The sequence below is a fragment of the Rhinatrema bivittatum genome, chromosome 1, assembly GCF_901001135.1.
Source record: "Rhinatrema bivittatum chromosome 1, aRhiBiv1.1, whole genome shotgun sequence".
In the NCBI taxonomy this organism is placed as follows: domain Eukaryota; kingdom Metazoa; phylum Chordata; class Amphibia; order Gymnophiona; family Rhinatrematidae; genus Rhinatrema; species Rhinatrema bivittatum.
The window spans coordinates 87,789-106,180 of NC_042615.1; the positions used below are offsets into that span (position 1 = coordinate 87,789).

At 50.0% G+C, this 18,392-nt stretch overlaps 1 protein-coding gene across 5 annotated transcripts in view; it reads right to left on the bottom strand.

The window, feature by feature from the left end:
• Positions 1-18,392, bottom strand: part of BBS7 (Bardet-Biedl syndrome 7) — a 154,244-nt gene that overhangs the window by 26,429 nt on the left and 109,423 nt on the right. For all 5 annotated transcript variants that reach the window (XM_029587908.1, XM_029588771.1, XM_029587190.1 and 2 more), the window contains exons 13-15: positions 13,659-13,733; positions 12,901-12,966; positions 10,580-10,719 (exon numbers count right to left, since the gene is read on the bottom strand). In XM_029587908.1, the coding sequence (XP_029443768.1) occupies positions 10,580-10,719; positions 12,901-12,966; positions 13,659-13,733 (281 nt within the window). The remainder of the gene's footprint in view (positions 1-10,579; positions 10,720-12,900; positions 12,967-13,658; positions 13,734-18,392) is intronic.

An 18,392-nucleotide genomic window follows, 5' to 3' on the forward strand; every position in this document is an offset into this window, starting at 1 on the left:
ATGTTAATTTATGACACCACTGAACTGCAAGCAATAATGTGAAGAAGATGGAAGTCCGATACAGATTTTAGATTGCATAGATGAATTTTATCTGCTCATATTGTGACGGTGGTCTCGCCAAGGACTGAAATGTTGACCACTAATAAAATTCAGCTGTACATAAAGCCTTACCACAGTTACTGGCTAAGCTTCACATATTTGCAGCAGGAGGTACAAAAGGTACAAAAAGGTAAATATATGTATTTTTAGTGGTAGCAGCTGATTGGGGATGAAAGGAGGAGTTTGGATTGGGGGCAGAGCCCACACCGAAACAGTTAACAGGGAGAGGGCACCCTGGCAGAGAACAGCTCCTTGGTGGGAGAGAAGGAGATGCCAGCAGAGGTGGAGAAATGTAGTCTTACTTGTTAATTTCCTTTCCTTGAATCCTGCAAGACCAGTCCAGACATGTGGATTTATGCTATCCTAAACAAATGGAGACCGAGAACTACAACTCTTATGTGATATCATCATTGGTGCAGACAAGGCACTTGCCGATATCCTTATATCAAAACAGAATAGAGCAAAACAACCCTTACGAAAACGAACTGAACTCAAACATCTCAACAGGCTAGAACCCCCTCAGCCTCATTCTCCTGCTCAAAACTCCATCTTGAACGAGAAGGGAAGAAACAGAGAAAGTACCCACAACAGGTGGTTCCCTCCACAGAGGGTGAAATCTCAGAGACTCCCATCTAAGACAGACAAAAAGCAGCTGCTGACTTCCAGGGAAAGTCCTGAACTGATCTAGCAAGAGTCAAGGAAGGAAATTAACAGGTATGACTACATTTCTCCTTCCTTATCATCCTGTTAGATCAGTCCAAATGCATGGGACATACTCAAGCCCATGCTGCATGAGTGGGAAGAAGACAGGGCTACCCTAAGAACACCTGCCCCAATAGCTGCACATCCAAACTGTAATATTAAATAAATGGCTATCTAGAGCAAATGCAGAAAGTACACCAAAACAAGCCAGGGCCCTCAAAGAACGAACTCAAGAGGCTCCAAAACCTTCAGGCCTTCCAGAGAACTGGCCAATTAGATTGCCTCTTCAATCCAACTGGCCAAAGATGAATTTGAAGCCATCTCTCCCTGCGAGGTCCGCTGATCAAATCAAAACAACCTATCTACCTTCCAGACAAGCTTAATTATCTTTAGATATCTAAGGAGGATACGACGAACAAAGAGAAGAGCGAGTCCTACCTCTTCCGTGATATTCCACGTTAGGGAATGCCTGTAACCCTGAAATACTTCTGTAAAGGAAATGAGCTGCATCTGTGTGGGGAACCACGCCCTGAATCTGACCCTTGTAACAGGAAAAAGCCGCCACCCAGACGCTTGAGGAATAAGGGGCTAATCTGTCTTGATAATTCTGCAGGAAAGCGAGAACAGTCAGACTACCCACTTGTGAGGGTGAAACTGAGATTTTTGCAACAATCCTCAGAAAGACACCAGACCCAAACATAAGCCAACAAATGAGAAATTACTACTTACCTGGTAATTTCCTTTTCCTTAGACCAGAGAGATGAATTCAGGACCAGTGGGTTATGCACCTCTAACAGCAGATGGAGACGGAGCAAAGCTGACATCACAGTATATATATACCCCCTGCAGTGACATCCGCCTGCCAGTATTCTCTGCAAAAGCCAACCGTGGACAGACGGTAGCAAAAACGTGATTAATAACAGATAACCATTACAGTACTCAGCCAACAGGAAACACTCTAGGGACTGAACTAACCCTTACCAGTAACCCCCGAAACACGTAGCCATGCAGGAGGACCATAGCCCAATCATTCAGCCTGGAAGGGTGGGAAGCTGGATTCATCTGTCTTGTCTAAAGAAAAGGAAATTATCAGCTAAGAGGTAATTTCTCATTTCCTAGCGCTCAGACAGATGAATTCAGAACCAGTGAGATGTACCAAGCTCCCCTACACTGCACGGGAACCCGAAAGACCCACTCTCAGAACACTCACCAAAGCTCGCTTCCTCCGGCGCTCGCACATCTTCCCGAATAGGGTGGGAAGCTGCCCGTGATCCTTTCAAAACCGCACGTGTAAAGGCTGCGTCCTCCCTGGCCTGCATGTACAGACGATAATACCTGGAAAAGTTGTGTAAGGAGGACCACCTCGCAGTTCAGCAAACGTCAACGGGAGATAGCAATCTAACTTCCACCCAGGACACTGCCTGAGCCCTGATGGAATGAGCCCTAAACTGACTAGGTAATGACTTTTCAGTATCCACACATGCGGCCATGTCTACCTCCTTAATCCAGTGAGCTATTGTAGCCAGAGAAGCCAACTTGCCCTGTTTACCTCTACCTCTAGTGATCCATCTTCCAGAAAGATTTAGCAACCTCCAGATTCCTCACAATATGTCTCTTGACATCCAAGGCTTGCAACAAGTGATATTCCTATGCATCTCTTTCCCTATTCAGAGATGGCATGGAAATGGACTGATTCAAGTGAAAATCTGGGCCCACTTTTGGCAAAAAGGAAGGAACAGTACGCAGCTGTATTGCCCCAGGAGTCACTCAAAGGAATGGCTCCCGGCAAGAAGGCCTGCAGCTTGGATATTTGACATGCAGAACAAATTTCCACAAGAAACACCAATTTCAAGTCAATAACCGCAAGAAAAGGCTACATAATCGGTCGAAACTTAAGGCCCACCAAGAAATCCAAATCCAGATTAAGACTCCACAAGGATACCGGTCACTGCAAGGGAGGATGAAGATGTTTCACTCCTTTCAAGAAATGGGCCACAGCTGGATGAGCCAATAAGGATTCACCATTCAACTGACCCCTGAAGCAGGCAAGAGCCGTTACTTGTACCTTTAAGGAATTAAGGGCCAACCCTTTATTCAATCCATCCTGCAAAAATTCCAAAATAAGCAGGATCTTAACCGAACGGAGAACACCTTGATCTTCACACCATTTGCTGTGAAAGGAATGTGCCCAAGTCTGGGACCTCGACGACTGACGAGGAGGAAAGGAATGGGCATCCAAACTTCATCGTCTAAGTTTGGATGCCCCATAGAGCAGGTCTAAACTTAGCCGGGTAGACTTATTCAGCTAAGTGCACACATATAGATGTCTATTCAGTGGCCTCACCGTGCTGCTGAATAATACATCAGAACTTAGCCGGATTAGTCATATCCAACAAACAGGCCGATACAGTAAGGAGCGGTAGGAAGAGGTGCGATACCGCCGGGCGCACCCGCGTTTGCTGCACGCACAGTTCGGATCACTTACCGCTTGATACTGTATTTAAATAGCTTGCAAATGCAAGCTGCGTCCAAGAAGGATACTGTATAGAGCGCTATACAGCGCCTATACAGTATCCTGGGTGCGTTGGTACCTGTCATTTCAAATGACGTTTGAAATGACAGGTACCAGGGGGGATTGAGAGTCCTCTCCCCCCCCCCGAAGCAAGGCAGCGCGAAAATTAAAACAAAAGTGAATAAAGTGTAATAAGAGTAATAAAAGTAAACTTACTGCATGTGAATTTTCTTTGAACAGTCCTCTCTCTCTCTCCTCCTCCCGGGCGGGCGAAAGCGTATGAATGCACGCCCGTACGCGGCGGGAGCCGGCGGGCGTGCATTCATTCACTCACCTTCGCTGGCGGGCATGCATTCATCCAGCGGAGGGAGCCGGCGGCGAAAGCGGCTTCCAGCAGCCCCCACCGGCGGTGAATGAATGCGCGCCTGTGCGTGCAATTTGGGAGCTCAAGGCGTGACGTCTCGACGTTTGACGTCACGGCATGTGATGTCGGCGTTCACTAATGCACTGCCTTGAGCGCCCAAATTGCACACACAGGCGTGCATTCATTCACCCTCGCCGGCAAGGGAGCCAAAGCGGCTTCCAGCAGCCCCCGCCGGCGAAGGTGAATGAAAGCAATTTGGGCGCTCAAGGCAGTGCATTAGCGAATGCAGACGTCACGCCTTCAGCGACCAAATTGCACGCACAGGCGCGCATTCATTCACCTTCGCCGGCGGGGGCTGCTGGAAGCCGCTTTTGCCGCCGGCTCCCTCCGCTGGATGGATGCATGCACGCCGGCGAAGGTGACTGAATGAATGCACTCCCGCCGCATACGGGCGTGCATTCATTCACTTTCGCCCGTACGCCTGCACGCTTTCGCCCACCACTTTCGCCCGCCGGCTGCCCCCGGGAGGCAGGGGAGCTGCAGTACGCGCCTCGGGAGGAGGAGGAGAGAGAGAGAGAGAGGACTGTTCAAAGAAAATTCACATGCAGTAATGTAGAGATTACTTACCTGATAATCTCGTTTTCCTTAGTGTATGCAGATGGACTCATAACAAGTGGGTATAGTGTGCTCGTGCTAGCAGTTGGAGACGGATCTGACGTCAGCACGGGTACATATACCCCTGCAGGAAGTGCAGGCGCTCAGTAATCTTCCTTGCAAAAGCTGTTATGGATATATGTGTGACTGACCGATCGATTAAATGAACAGGATTACCCTGACCAATTGATGGTAGCTGGAGACCGCCAGTGTTCTCAACCGGAAGGCGTCAACACCCGGCAGGGTGGATGCCCTATGTAAGGAAACATGGCTTACCTCGAAACGGTGAATCCCCATATATATCGGCAGCCGGGCGGGATGCTGAGTCCATCTGCATACACTAAGGAAAACGAGATTATCAGGTAAGTAATCTCTCCATTTCCCAGCGTGTAGCAGATGGACTCATAACAAATGGGATGTACAAAAGCTACTCCCGGACTGGGCGGGAGGCTGCCTGAGGACCATGTAGGACCGCCCTTGCAAATGCTGTGTCCTCCCTGGCCTGGACGTCCAGACGGTAGAATCTGGAGAAGGTATGGATGGAGGACCACGTCGCCGCTTTACATATCTCTGCAGGCGACAGCATCCTAAGTTTCTGCCCAGGCCGCTTGTGCTCTGGTAGAGTGAGCCTTGACCTGTAGAGGTGGTGGTTTTCCCGCTTCTACGTAGGCCGCCTTGATAACTTCTTTGATCCAGCAAGCAATAGTCACCCGTGAGGCCACTTCTCCTTGCCTCTTCCCACTATGAAGGACGAACAGGTGGTCCGTCTTTCATACTGTTTCCGACATTTCCAGGTATCTGGACAGCAGCCTGCCGATGTCGAGATGACGCAATATTCAATCTGCTTCCGATTTCTTCAACCCTTCCATGGTTGGCAAGGATATGGTTTGGTTGAGGTGGAAGTGTGAGACAGGTAAGAAGGAAGGAACCGTGCGAAGATGGATAGCCCCTGGGGTGATCCTGAGAAACGGATTGCGGAAGGACAGCGCTTGTAGCTCTGAGATGCAGCGTGCTGAGCATACAGCCAGGAAGAACACCATCTTCAAGGTTAATAAACGGAGGGACAGGCCTCAGAGGGGTCTGAAGGTGGGTCCCGCTAGGAAGTCCAAAACTAGGTTGAGGTTCCACAGGGGCACTGGCCATTTCAGTGGCGGGCGAATGTGTTTGACTCCTTTCAGGAAACGTGAAACGTCTGGGTGTGTGGCAATGCTGTTACCGTCATACCTGGGGCCGTAGCAGGATAGCGCTGCCACCTGAACCTTGATTGAATTGAGGGACAGACCCTTCTGAAGCCCATCTTGCAGGAAATCCAAAATGATGGGGATTTTAGCGGCATGTGGATTGGTGCTGCGAGTTTCGCACCAGGCTTCAAATACTCTCCAGATCCTTATATAAAAGTTAGTGATGTGGAGAACTTGCGTGCTCGGAGGAGTGTATCTATTACCGCCCCCGAGTATCCCCTTTTCCTCAGTCGAGCCCTCTCAATGGCCAGACCGTAAGAGAGAATTGAGCTGGATCCTCATGGAGGATGGGACCTTGCCGCAGCAGGTCCCTGTGTGGAGGCAGGGGTAGAGGATCCCCTGCCAGTAGTCTTCTCATGTCTGCGAACCAGGATCTTCTTGGCCAGTCCGGGGCCACCAGAAGAACTAGGCCTCTGTGCCGCTGAATCTTGTGTATAATGGCACCCAGCAGGGGCCATGGGGGAAAGGCATATAGCAGGATCCCCTGAGGCCATGGCTGCACCAGGGCGTCGATCCCGTGGGATAGAGGATCTCGCCTGCGACTGAAGTATCTGGGTACTTGAGCGTTGGACCTGTCCGCTAGTAGGTCCATGCCCGGAGTCCCCCACTGATCCACAATCATCTGGAAGGCCGTGGATGACAGCTGCCATTTCCCCGGGTTTAGGCTTTCTCTGCTAAGGAAGTCTGCCGTGGTGTTGTCCTTCCCAGCGATGTGGACGGCGGAGATGTCCTGGAGATTTGCTTCCTCCCAAGCCATCAGGGGGGCTATTTCTAAGGATACCTGTAGGCTTCTGGTTCCGCCCTGTCGGTTGATGTATGCCACCGTGGTGGCATTGTCCGACATCACTCTGACTGCTCTGTTTCGAAGTCTGTGAGCCAATCGCAGGCAGGCTAACCTGACTGCCCGTGCCTCTAGTTGGTTGATGTTCCACCCCGACTCTTCTCTGTTCCACCTCCCTTGGGCGGTGAGTTCTTCGCAGTGCGCTCCCCAGCCGCTCAGGCTGGCATCTGTAGTGAGTAGGGTCCAGGTTGGGGAGGACATTCTTGACCCCCGGCTCACGTGGCCGGGCTGCAACCACCACCGTAGCTGATTCCGCACTCTGGCTGGTAGAGGTAGATGTACGGTGTAGTTCTGTGATCGTGGGCTCCACCGAGATAGGAGGGCGCGTTGTAATGGTCTCATATGAGCCCGTGCCCATGGAACCACTTCCAGAATGGAGGCCATTAGGCCGAGGACCTGTAGGTAATCCCAAGCTGTGGGCCGGGTGGTGCTAAGCAGATTCTGCAAACGATTCCGGAGTTTTGATTTCCTCTTGGAGGTCAGGCTGACTTTGTCCTCCCGGGTGTCGAATCGGACTCCTATGTATTCCAGCGACTGCGAAGGCTGTAGGGAACTCTTGTTTGTGTTGACTACCCATCCTAGGCTTTCCAGAAGAGCTATAACTCTGTTGGTTGCCCGGTGGCTCTCCTCTGGTGACTTTGCCCAGATCAGCCAATCATCTAGGTAGGGATGGAAGAGAATTCCTTCCTTCCTGAGTGACGCCGCCACCACTACTATTACCTTTGTAAAGGTCCGCAGTGCGGTGGCTAACCCGAAGGGTAAAGCCCGGAACTGAAAGTGCTGTTTCAGGACTTTGAAGCGTAAGCAGTGCTGGTGATCCCGATGGATTGGGATATGCAAGTAAGCCTCTGACAGATCCAGGGATGTGAGATACTCCCCTGGCTGTATTGCACTTTGGACTGACCGCAGAGTTTCCATGCGAAATCCTGGGACCCTTAAGTGCCGGTTGACTGACTTGAGGTCCAGGATGAAATAAATGGAGTAATGCCCAGAATTTATCTCCCATGTAGGCACTGGGATTATGGCTTTTAGGGACAGGAGCCTCCACAAGGTAGCTTCCAGTGCCGCCCTCTTGAGGGGTGGACAAGGAGATTCCACAAACTTGTCTGGAGGGAGACGAAGAAAGTCCAGGTAATACCCTTCTCGGATGATGGCGAGGACCCACTGGTCCGAAGTAATCTCGACCCATCTGCGGTAGAAAAGGGTTAGCCTGCTCCCTATGGCTTCTTCCCCCAGATGGGTCGGCTGATACTCATTGTGGGGTGCGGCCGGGACCCGAACCCGAGCTGGTTCCCCTCTTGTTGTGCCTGGTCCGAAAGGATTGGTTCCTGGTCTGAGAACGAGGTGCTTGGTAGCTAGTCCTGTAAGGGTTGAAGCATTGAGAGCTTCTACCTCTGGATGGCCTAGGAAAAGGGCGCTGGCTCCTCCTTGACTTGTCTTCCAGTAGACGGGGTAATGGAGAGGCGCCCCATTTGTTGGCCAGTTTCTCGAGATCGCTGCCGAACAGGAGGGATCCCTTAAAGGGCATTCTTGTAAGGCGCGTCTTGGAGGAGGAGTCGGCCGACCAATTTCGTAGCCAGAGCTGTCTCCTGGCTGCCACTGAGGATAACAGTCCCTTGGCTGCCGTACGGACTAGGTCGGAGGCAGCGTCAGTGAGGAACGAGAGAGCTGATTCCATTTCTTCTCCCGGGGTGTTGTTCCTGGCTTGTGATAAACAGGAACGCGTCACCATGGTGCAGCAGGTCGCGATTCGTAGGGACATGGCTGCCACCTCAAAGGCTTGTTTCAGAATGGCGTCCAGGCGCCGGTCATGTGCATCCTTGAGGGCCGCTCCCCCCCTCCACCGGAATGGTGGTGCGCTTCACAATTGCGCAGACTATGGCGTCTAGCTTGGGGCACGCCAGCAGCTCCTTGGTTGCCGGGTCCAGGGGGTACATGCTAGACAAGGCCCGACCCCCTTTGAATGAGGCCTCCGGCGCATTCCACTCCAGCTCGATTAGCTGCTGTGCTGCTTGTAGGAGGGGAAAATGGTGAGCCGTTTGACGAAGGCCCTCTAGCAGGGGGTTCATTCCAGGTTCCCCTGGGGTGCCTTGGCCCGGGATAGCCAGCTCAGACAGGCATTGAGAAACCAGGTCTGGGAGATCATCCTGAAGAAAGAAGCGTCTCATAGTTCGATACGGCTCTATCCCCGAGGGATGTTCTCCCTCCTCGGGGAGCTCACCTTCTTCCTCAGAGCAATCTGAATCCCCATAAGTGGGGCTTCCGGGTGGCGGGTGGCCGTGCCTAGGTCTTGAGGGTCCAGGGGCAGGGCCATCCGGTACATATGGGTCCGTTCGGGGATCAGACTGCATCTTGACAAAGGCGTGAATCCCCTTGAATAATTCCACCCAGGAGAGCGAAGCAGGTTCTAGCCTTAAGGGCATCAGAAGGTGAGCTCCCCGAGGAGGGAGAACCAATGTCTATTAAGGAATATCGTATTCATATAAAATTTCAATTAATATGTTAAATAAGGTTCTACGTTTAGAATGTTAAATAAGGCTCTAAGTTAACTGTATGTATTATGTTGTTATCATGTAAACCGGAGTGAAGGCAGAATGCTATACTTCGGTATATAAAAAAATCCATATAAATAAAATAAATAAAAATAAATGTCAGGAAGTATTTCTTCACAGAGAGGGTGGTGGATGCCTGGAACGCCCTTCTGGAGGAAATGGTGAAGACCAGAATTGTGAAGGACTTCAAAGGGGCGTGGGATAAACACTGTGGATCCATAAAGGCTAGAGGATGGGAATGAAGAGAAGAGGCTCGTGGGTGGCTTGCGGGAATGACGGCTACTACCTGGAGATTAATATCCTTATTCAATAAACATACTCACTGTTAATGCGACTCCAACATTGCTCTATGCTTCAATGGCAAGAGGAAATGTGGAAAAAAGGATTTGCATCCTCAAAAAAGCAGGGGAGTAGCTTGCTTGTTATGGTGGTTACTACCCCAAACCAAATAAGCCTGATACTTCACTTTCAATGAATATCCAGCACAGCTCTCTGCTTCAACGGCAGGGAGAATGGAGAATGAAGAAAAGACAATTTATATTCACACAACAAACATGGAATGAATTACATAGTCTGGGTAAACAAATAAGCATGGGTGAAGCTTGCTTATTACAGCAGTTACTACCCTGAATCAGTTAAGCCTGATACTTCACTTGGAATACATATCCAGTGCAGCTCACTGCTTCAATGGCAGGGGGAATGAAGAAAAGTGGATTTATATTCAAACAACCAACAAGGACTGAATTGCACAGGTAGGGTAAACAAGCGTGGGAGTAGCATGCTTATTACGGCGGTTACTACCCCAAACCAATTAGCTAGATACTTCACTTAGATGCAGCTCCAGCACTGCTGTCTGCATCGATGGTGGGGGTGGAAGGGAATTGGAACCAAAAAGTTACCAATAAGGGCCCTGACTTCAGCAGTCAGAGTAACAGATAAGTATGAAAACAAATAGGTGTGAAAGCTTGCTGGGCAGACTGGATGGGCCGTTTGGTCTTCTTCTGCCGTCACTTCTATGTTTCTATGGTGTCAATTATGAGTTCTCCGCATGGGGCTTGCATGCTCACAGGTCATTGTCCCCGCAGGCCTGCAAGCACAATCTCAAAGTGAAAACTCCCACTGGGTTTCCCTTTAAAAATATAGGAACTGTTTGCGCCGCAGGTGTATTAGTGCCCATGGCCTACGCTTCTGCTTTGCAGCAGGGACAAAATTCGGCAGCTTAAAGTACAGGTGAGGATTTCAAAATGAAATCCCTGTACATTGTTGGCTGGCTCTGCCCTCCCCCTTCCCCCCCGTTCTGTTATGCTTCTTGTTCCCTCTATTAATTTTTTAATGTTTGTTTTGTGTTTTATTTTTAATTGCTATCATGTGGGTTATTTGTGATTCACCCCTGTGAGTATATGCGGTATATAAGAATCTTTTAAATAAATAAATAAGCCCACAGAGTGGAAGAGGGAAATGTTCATACACACACACACACACACACACCCATTTTACCTGGCTAACTGTTTAGTTCCTCAGGTAAAATCATTTGAAAGTGCTCCTGCCTGTTACTGTGTATTTGACAGAGTTAATTACTGGGAGCTAAATGCTCCATTTCCTCCTCAGACCCACCTGCCATGATCAATAGCGTGCGTCCTTTGATGAAGCGACAGTGGCTTAATCTGATACTGCCGAACCTGACAGGTTTTGGGTTGAATCCTTGGAGTGATGTAAGCCTGGAGGGTCCCATACTGGCCTTCAATTGATCGAATCTACATCAGAGAGGAAGAGACAGGAGCCCAGAATGGAGCAATTAAAGAGCCCTCTGCTGTAAAACCAGGACTGCCTGTGTAATCTCCCTACAGCACCCTGAGCCCCTGGGGGGCTGGGTCCCAGCTTTTATTTCATCACTCTTCCCCCTCTGTGGCGCCAACATTCGTGGACCCTTAGGCTGAGGAGGGATTGGCACAGCCTATGGGGAGGAGCCCTGCAGGTTCCCACAGTCAGCAGGCGGCCCCGGACACGGCAGAGACCCAGTGGGAACTTCGCCTATACCAGCCCTCTTTCCTTTTGGGTGCCGGGGTCGGCAGATCTTAGGTGTGGTCTCTGCAATCAGCAGGAAAGGAGGTCTTTGGATAGGAGGGTCTCAGGTGGGTGGTGATCAGGCGTGTCGAGAGGCAGGCAGAGGTCAATCCATGTATCCATGCGAAGGGATATGTAGGAAGATCAGGCGAGGAGAAGCACAGAACGCAAGGAACACTGTGGACAATGAGGGGCTGGAGGAGCTGAGGCATGTCGCAGCTGGGAAGCTGCCTTTCTATAGGGCAGCGCTTATGATGTCATCTCCTGGGGCCGCAGGGGATCTCCTGCCGTGGTACCTTTAAATGTCTCAGTGCGATGCGCGTGTAAACCTTAGAAGAGGCACGGCACGCTGAAGCCAGCGGCATGGCACACTGGAGGACAGCAGAGCTGGCCCAGGCCTGAAGGTGAGGGTGGAGGCTAGTGGGAGTAGCCCGCAGACCGCCAAACGTAACACTCTCTCTCTTCCTTGCTATCTTTTGAATGCCTTCATTCAGATCTCGGTCCAGTTCTTCTGCCTGATTTGGAGGCCTGAAGATCACATCAGTGAAATGGAAGTGCCATCATCTTTTTTTTTTTAAGACTGCCCACAGTGCTTCTTCCTCTCCCCGCAAGGGGTCTTCAAGGACTGATTAGAAGAGGTTTTCCCAGTACAAAAAGTAGCAATAACTCACAGGCTCCAAAGTAACACATCCTGAAGCCATTAGAGAGGAGAAACTGCACCCAGGAGGCTGTTACGCGCGCCGGCTGCGGCAGACCCGCGACTCGGCCCCTTCACCTCTTTCAAAGTGATCCAGCACCTGGTCCCTCGTCTCTGGCGGCTGTGGGCCACCGACTCCGTCCTCGGGTCGCCCCTGCTGCAGTTCCTGTTCCGCGGAGAGACGCCGTCCCGACCCGCTGATCCTTTCATAGGGCCCGCGGCGGGAACCTGGCCGCAGCCCCGGATGATGACGTCGGCAGAGCTCCGGTATATAAGCCCGGGCTCCGCTCTCTCAAATCGCCTTTGCAACAGATCCCCTCGCTAGTCGAGTGCTCGTTGCTTCTACTCTTCCTGGTTCCTGATCGCCTTCTTTCCTGTTTCCTTGTTCCTGAGTTCCTGCTCCTTCGTCTCTCCTTCGGATTGCTAACCTGGTTTGACCTCTGCATCGCCTGATTACTCCGTTGCCTCTCTCCAGCCCTGGACTTCTGCTTCGTCTGACCATCCTTTGACTCTCTCCTCGTCCAGACCTCAGCCTTGCTTGCCACTGCTTCCAGCCTGCCGCCAGTCCTGATCCCAGCTTGCTTAAAGATGCCTCTTCAGTCTTTGTCCTGGACGTGGTTCATTCAGGCTTCGGCCTGCTCTTGCTCAGGCGCTCTCTGTCAGACTGTGTTCCTATTAGCACCCGGATCTCCGCCTCGTCCAGTACAGACTGTTACCTATGCTAGTTGCTGCCTCTGGGCTGACCTCTATCCACCCATCGACGATCACTGACTGAGACCACCTAAGTCCAGCCGGCCCCGGCACCCAAAGGCTCAACCCGTGGGGAACGAGGGCCGATATTGTTGAAGCGCCAGCTGGGCTCCGTCCGTCAGCCCTCTCTGCCTGCTGACAGTGGGGACCCGTAGGATCCCTCCCTATGGGTAGTGTCAACCCCACCTCGGCCCAAGGGTCCATCTCAGGCACAACAGAGGCCAAGGAACCACCAAAAAAGAGATGATCCAACCACTTGCAGTCTAGTGGAAACAGAATAAGCTCAGAGCTCAGACCCGCAAAGAAGCAGTGAATTTGCCTCAGCAGCAAACAGCTGAAGACTGGAAACGAATGATGACCCATTCTCTTGATTCCCCGTGCCAGCCCTGCTCTCCCCAGTACCCAGGTCACGGGCGCTCCCTACCTTCAGCTCCAGTCTGGTAGTATTTGCCTGACAGCGATAAGTGGCCAGGAGGAAGTTGCCATTCGGCTGTGAAGAAATAAAAAAACATCAAAACAACATTAAGCTTTGAAGGAAAAAGTGGACATCAAAATTATACAAAGGGCTTTCAAATCATTTATTTAAAAGATTTTGCATTCTGCTTATGTTAGTGATCCCATTCTAAGCAGATAAATCAAACATGGGCTGAAAACGCTGACAGAGACCAGACCTGCTAATAGATGGGGCAGGGATACTGTCGACTAGTCACTGTCAGCCCTCAGGGATCGGCTTTGACGTTCCTTAACCTTTCTTTTCTCTCTCCTTCCCGCAGCCCATGCACCTGTTATAAAACTTCCCACTCAATATGTGGGTAATCGTCATCGATCTACGAACGTCTGAGCGGTGGAGGTTCCTGGGGGCGGAGTTTAATCATTTGTAGAATGATTACAAAAAATGCTGAGTAGTAAGGTAAAATAAAAAATGGAGAAAGAGGTAAATGGTAAATTTATAGAGCAACGGTAACCTGAAAGGTGCCACAGTGGGTCAGACCAATGGACCATCAAGCCCAGCATCTTGTCTCTTAACAGTGGCCCGTATTAGGGAGATCCATGCCCTAGTAAACCCCAGTTCTACCTGGCATGTAACTGGTACTGGTCCTGTTTTTCTGGTACTTGTCTAGCAGAGTAAAGCTATTCCACACTGCTACACATCATCATTGCCACCGATATCCCTCAGCTCACCTCAGTGTCACAGCTGCTGAAGCTCACAACTGCTGAATTTTTATCCACATCCAGAAGGTCAACGGGAACGTCACTCTGTCAGGAAGACAAGAATGTAAACCAATCCATTGCTCGATCCTGCTGAGATGTATTCCAGCACTCCTCTTTCTGAAACATTCACCCAAACACAGCAAAGACCAGGGTGCATCAACCTTTCCAGCAGGTGGCGACTGAACACATTCCAGTGCCAGCTCAAAGATCCCAAGCTGATTTCCACTACTTCTGGAGAGGACTGCCCTTTGAGGCGTTTGTGACTCCCATTTGGGGTCCCGAGCCACAGTTTGGGAAGCTCTGGTTTAGAGGAAGATATCTTCACAAGATACTAGTAATATAAGTAAGTTAGAATGTCCCAATAGAGAAATGGTTGTAAAAGCTGAGATCATCCAGATGTATTTAAATACAGAGTATGCAGATAAGAATATGATCACTTTGGTTGGGAGAAAGGCTATCACCTGAGCCACCAAGATCTCAGGACCTCCCTTATCCCCAATCTTTCCTCTTCTCCACTCATCACCAATCTGCCCTCATTCTCCTGTGTTCCTTTCCAGAGTTCTCCCTCTCTTTCCTCCTCATTCCCAATATACCCTTTCTTCCCGCCTCACTATCCCCAATCCTCACTCCTCTTCTCCATTCCCGATCCTTCTTCCTCCCCTCATCCTCCCTGAATACTCCATCTTCTCCTTAATGCCTAATCCCACCACCCCTACTGCCTGAGATCATTTCTTCATTTCCCTCCTCTGACATCTCTTCTCCCTGTGTAGTGCACAGAGCTCATACAGAAACAGATATAGTGCCTAAAGGGTTAAATTGCTTGACACAGGGAAGGGGCTGTGTTTAAAAAATGAATGATCACAAACAGAGGAACAAAAGGATTAATGCAAAGGCTGGAAAAAGTGCAAGATCTTCCTGCTTGTTTCTTTCTTGCTCTGAGAGGCTCTGTGACCACATGGCTATGTAAACAAATACCAGTGCTGCCTTTAAAATGCTGCGAACTTTTCTTGGTTTACAGTAATTAGAACTGATTTCCGGCTGCTTAGCTCTCTATTCTATTCTGCTATTTCCATTTGTATTTTATATTATGTTCTACTGTAATCTATTTTATTATTGCTAGAAGAAATATATTATCTTATTAAAGCTAAGAGATAATATAACCATTTTTTTTTTACCTATAATTACCCTCTCCGAGTATTATTGCTATTTATATAGGAACATAACAGACAGGAAACGGGGGGAGGGTAGATGAATGCCTGATCATTTCTTATAAAAGTTGCTCATTATGGGTTGCAAGGGCATACACAGGAACCCACAGCATAGGTACACAGGACTGGGAAAAACCTGAGGGATTTTCAAACCCATGTACAACACACTCCCCCATTCCCAAATCCTCCTCCTTCCCCAGCCCAATAACCAAGATCTCTTTCACGCCAATAAAGAAGCAAATAAATGAACTGAATACAGAAATGTCAGAAAAGGACCATTTTTATAACGAAAAACATTACATTTTTAATATTCAAATATATGTAACATTATGCAAATTTGCCATATAACTGCACAGAATCTTGAAAAATCTGCCACAGAATTTGATAACTTTCTGCATAATCTTGAAAAGTCTGTTCCGGAAACGGAGTTCTGGTCACACTAACATAATCCATATATAGGCAGTTACAGAACCATGTAACTGCCTATATAAAGGAAAATTATGTTCTTACCTGATAATTTTCGTTCCTGTAGTACCAAGGATCAGTCCAGACTGCTGGGTTATGCCTCCCGTCCAGCAGATGGAGTCAGAGAGAAACTGAAAAGGCACCACTCATATACCCTGGTGCGCCCCCTGCGATCCTTCAGTATAATCCATAACAAAGCAGTATGAATTTAGGAACAATGGCAAACTCTGTGACTAGATCAAGATAAATATGAACCTGTGGAAAACGAGGAAACCAGGCAAAAGCCATGAAACATAACCATATGAAAAATAGAACAAGTGCTCGGAAAAAACAATGGAATCTGAAAACGAAACACGACAGATGCGGGACTCTGCACTGACATGGGCGGGCGTCTGGACTGATCCTTGGTACTACAGGAACGAAAATTATCAGGTAAGAACATAATTTTCCTTTCCCTGTACGTACCAGGATCAGTCCAGACTGCTGGGAAGTACCCAAGCTGCCCTAAACGGGGTGGGATCCTGACAGTCCCGCACGAAGCACACCACTGCCAAACGAGTCTACCGGCGGAGCGCGGACGTCCAATCGGTAATGTCTAGCAAAAGTGTGCAACGACTTCCAAGTAGCCGCCCGGCAAATTTCCTGAGAGGAAATAAAACCACTCTCAGCCCAAGACGCCGCTTGGGAACGCAGAGAATGAGCCTTAAGACCGTCCGGAACGGCGCGACCTTGAGAAATGTAAGTAGAAACAATCGCCTCCTTCAACCAGCGGGCTATAGTAGCCTTGGAAGCTTTATTGCCTTTCTTTGGACCATTCCACAAGACAAAAAGATGATCAGACAACCGAAAAGGGTTGGTAATGTCCAGGTACCGTAAGAGTGTCCTCCGAACATCCAACCTGCGAAGCTCCGGGTGCCGAGACATCTCAGCACCGTCCACCGCAAAGGCCGGTAGGTCCACAGTCTGGTTGACGTGAAAGGCGGAAACTACCTTAGGCAAAAAGGAAGGAACGGTACGCAGAGAAACCCCCGAATCAGAAATACGGAGAAAAGGTTCTCTACAGGATAACGCCTGAAGTTCAGAGATTCTGCGAGCAGAACAAATAGCGACGAGAAAAACTGTTTTGAGAGTGAGATCTTTGAGAGTAGCCCTTCGTAGCGGTTCAAACGGAGAAGTACATAGACCCCGGAGAACCAAATTTAAACTCCAAGAAGGACAGATAGGGCGTACCGGAGGTCGCAAATGTTTAACTCCTTTTAAAAATCGTGCAACGTCCGGGTGCATGGCAATGGAAAGTCCGTCAAGTTTACCGCGGTAACAGCCTAAGGCTGCCACCTGCACACGAAGAGAATTATAGGACAAACCTTTCTTTAGACCTTCTTGCAAAAAAGCCAGAATATGAGAGACCGTAGCCTGCCGCAACGACACTTTCAAACCCTGGCACCAAGAGTCAAAAACTTTCCATACCCTGACATAAGCAACCGAGGTAGAGGGCTTCCGAGCCTGTAGAAGAGTAGTAATGACCGACTCAGAATATCCCCTCTTTCTCAATTGCCGCCTCTCATAAGCCAAGCCGCTAGACAAAAGCGATCGGCCTGGTCGAAAAATACTGGACCCTGCCGTAGGAGACGAGGCAGATGACCGAGACGCAAGGGGCCGTCCACCGCTAGGTTGATGAGGTCGGCGAACCATGGCCTCCTTGGCCACTCCGGAGCTACCAGAACGACGGGTCCTGCGTGGGATTCGATCCGACGCAATATTTTTCCCACCAATGGCCACGGTGGAAACACGTACAGAAGAACTTGCGCGGGCCAGGGAAGAACTAGCGCGTCCACGCCTTCCGACCCGTGTTCCCTTCTGCGACTGAAGAAGCGAGCTGCCTTGGCATTCGAACGAGTTGCCATGAGGTCCAACCGGGGGGTCCCCCACCGGTGACAGATGAGTCTGAGTGCCTCGGGAGATAGTTCCCACTCTCCCGGATCTAATCGCTGCCGGCTGAGATAGTCTGCTTGAATGTTGTCGACTCCGGCGATGTGTGACGCAGCAATCCGAGACAGGTGCTCCTCTGCCCAATCCATCAGTTGGCTGGCTTCGGTTGCTACCGGAAGACTCCTTGTACCGCCTTGCCGATTTATATACACCACCGTGGTTGCATTGTCGGACAAAACCCGAACCGCTCTGTTCCGAATCAAAGGCAGGAAGTGCTGTAACGCTAGGCGAACCGCCCTGGTTTCCAAACGATTGATAGACCACTTGGCCTGAGAAAGCGTCCAACGTCCCTGAGCGGACTGAGACTGACAGACTGCTCCCCACCCCGTCAGACTGGCATCGGTCGTGACAATGATCCATTGGGGTGGTTCCAAATCGATGCCTTGGAGCAAGTGGACCGGATCCAACCACCATTGCAGACTGGTCCTTGCTGGGTGTAGGAGTGGCAAAGGTATCTGAAACTCCTCTGATTTGGGATCCCAACGCGACAGAAGCACCCTCTGTAGCGGCCGCATATGCGCAAAAGACCACGGAACCAAATCCAGGGTGGACGCCATATAACCAAGAACCTGTAAATAATCCCATACCACTGGCAAGGGAAGGGCTAGGAGACGACGAACGTGCGCCATCAGACGCTTCATCCTTGCCTGCGGCAGGAAAACTTTTCCCACTCTTGTATCGAACGAGGCGCCCAGAAATTCCAAATTCTGGGAGGGAATCAGTTGGCTCTTGGGATAATTGACTACCCAACCCAAGGAGTGTAGTCAGTGGAGTACTGTCTGAATTGCGGCCTCGCAGAGACAACGCGATTTTGCCCGAATGAGCCAATCGTCCAAATACGGGTGGGACCAATACTCCGTCCCTCCGGAGGCTCGCTGCCACCACCACCATTACCTTGGTGAATACTCTCGGAGCGGTCGCCAGCCCGAACGGAAGGGCACAGAACTGGAAATGAGATCCCAGGACCATAAAGCGGAGAAATCGTTGATGGAACTCTTGTATTCCTATGTGCAAGTAAGCCTCTGTGAGATCTAAGGAAGCC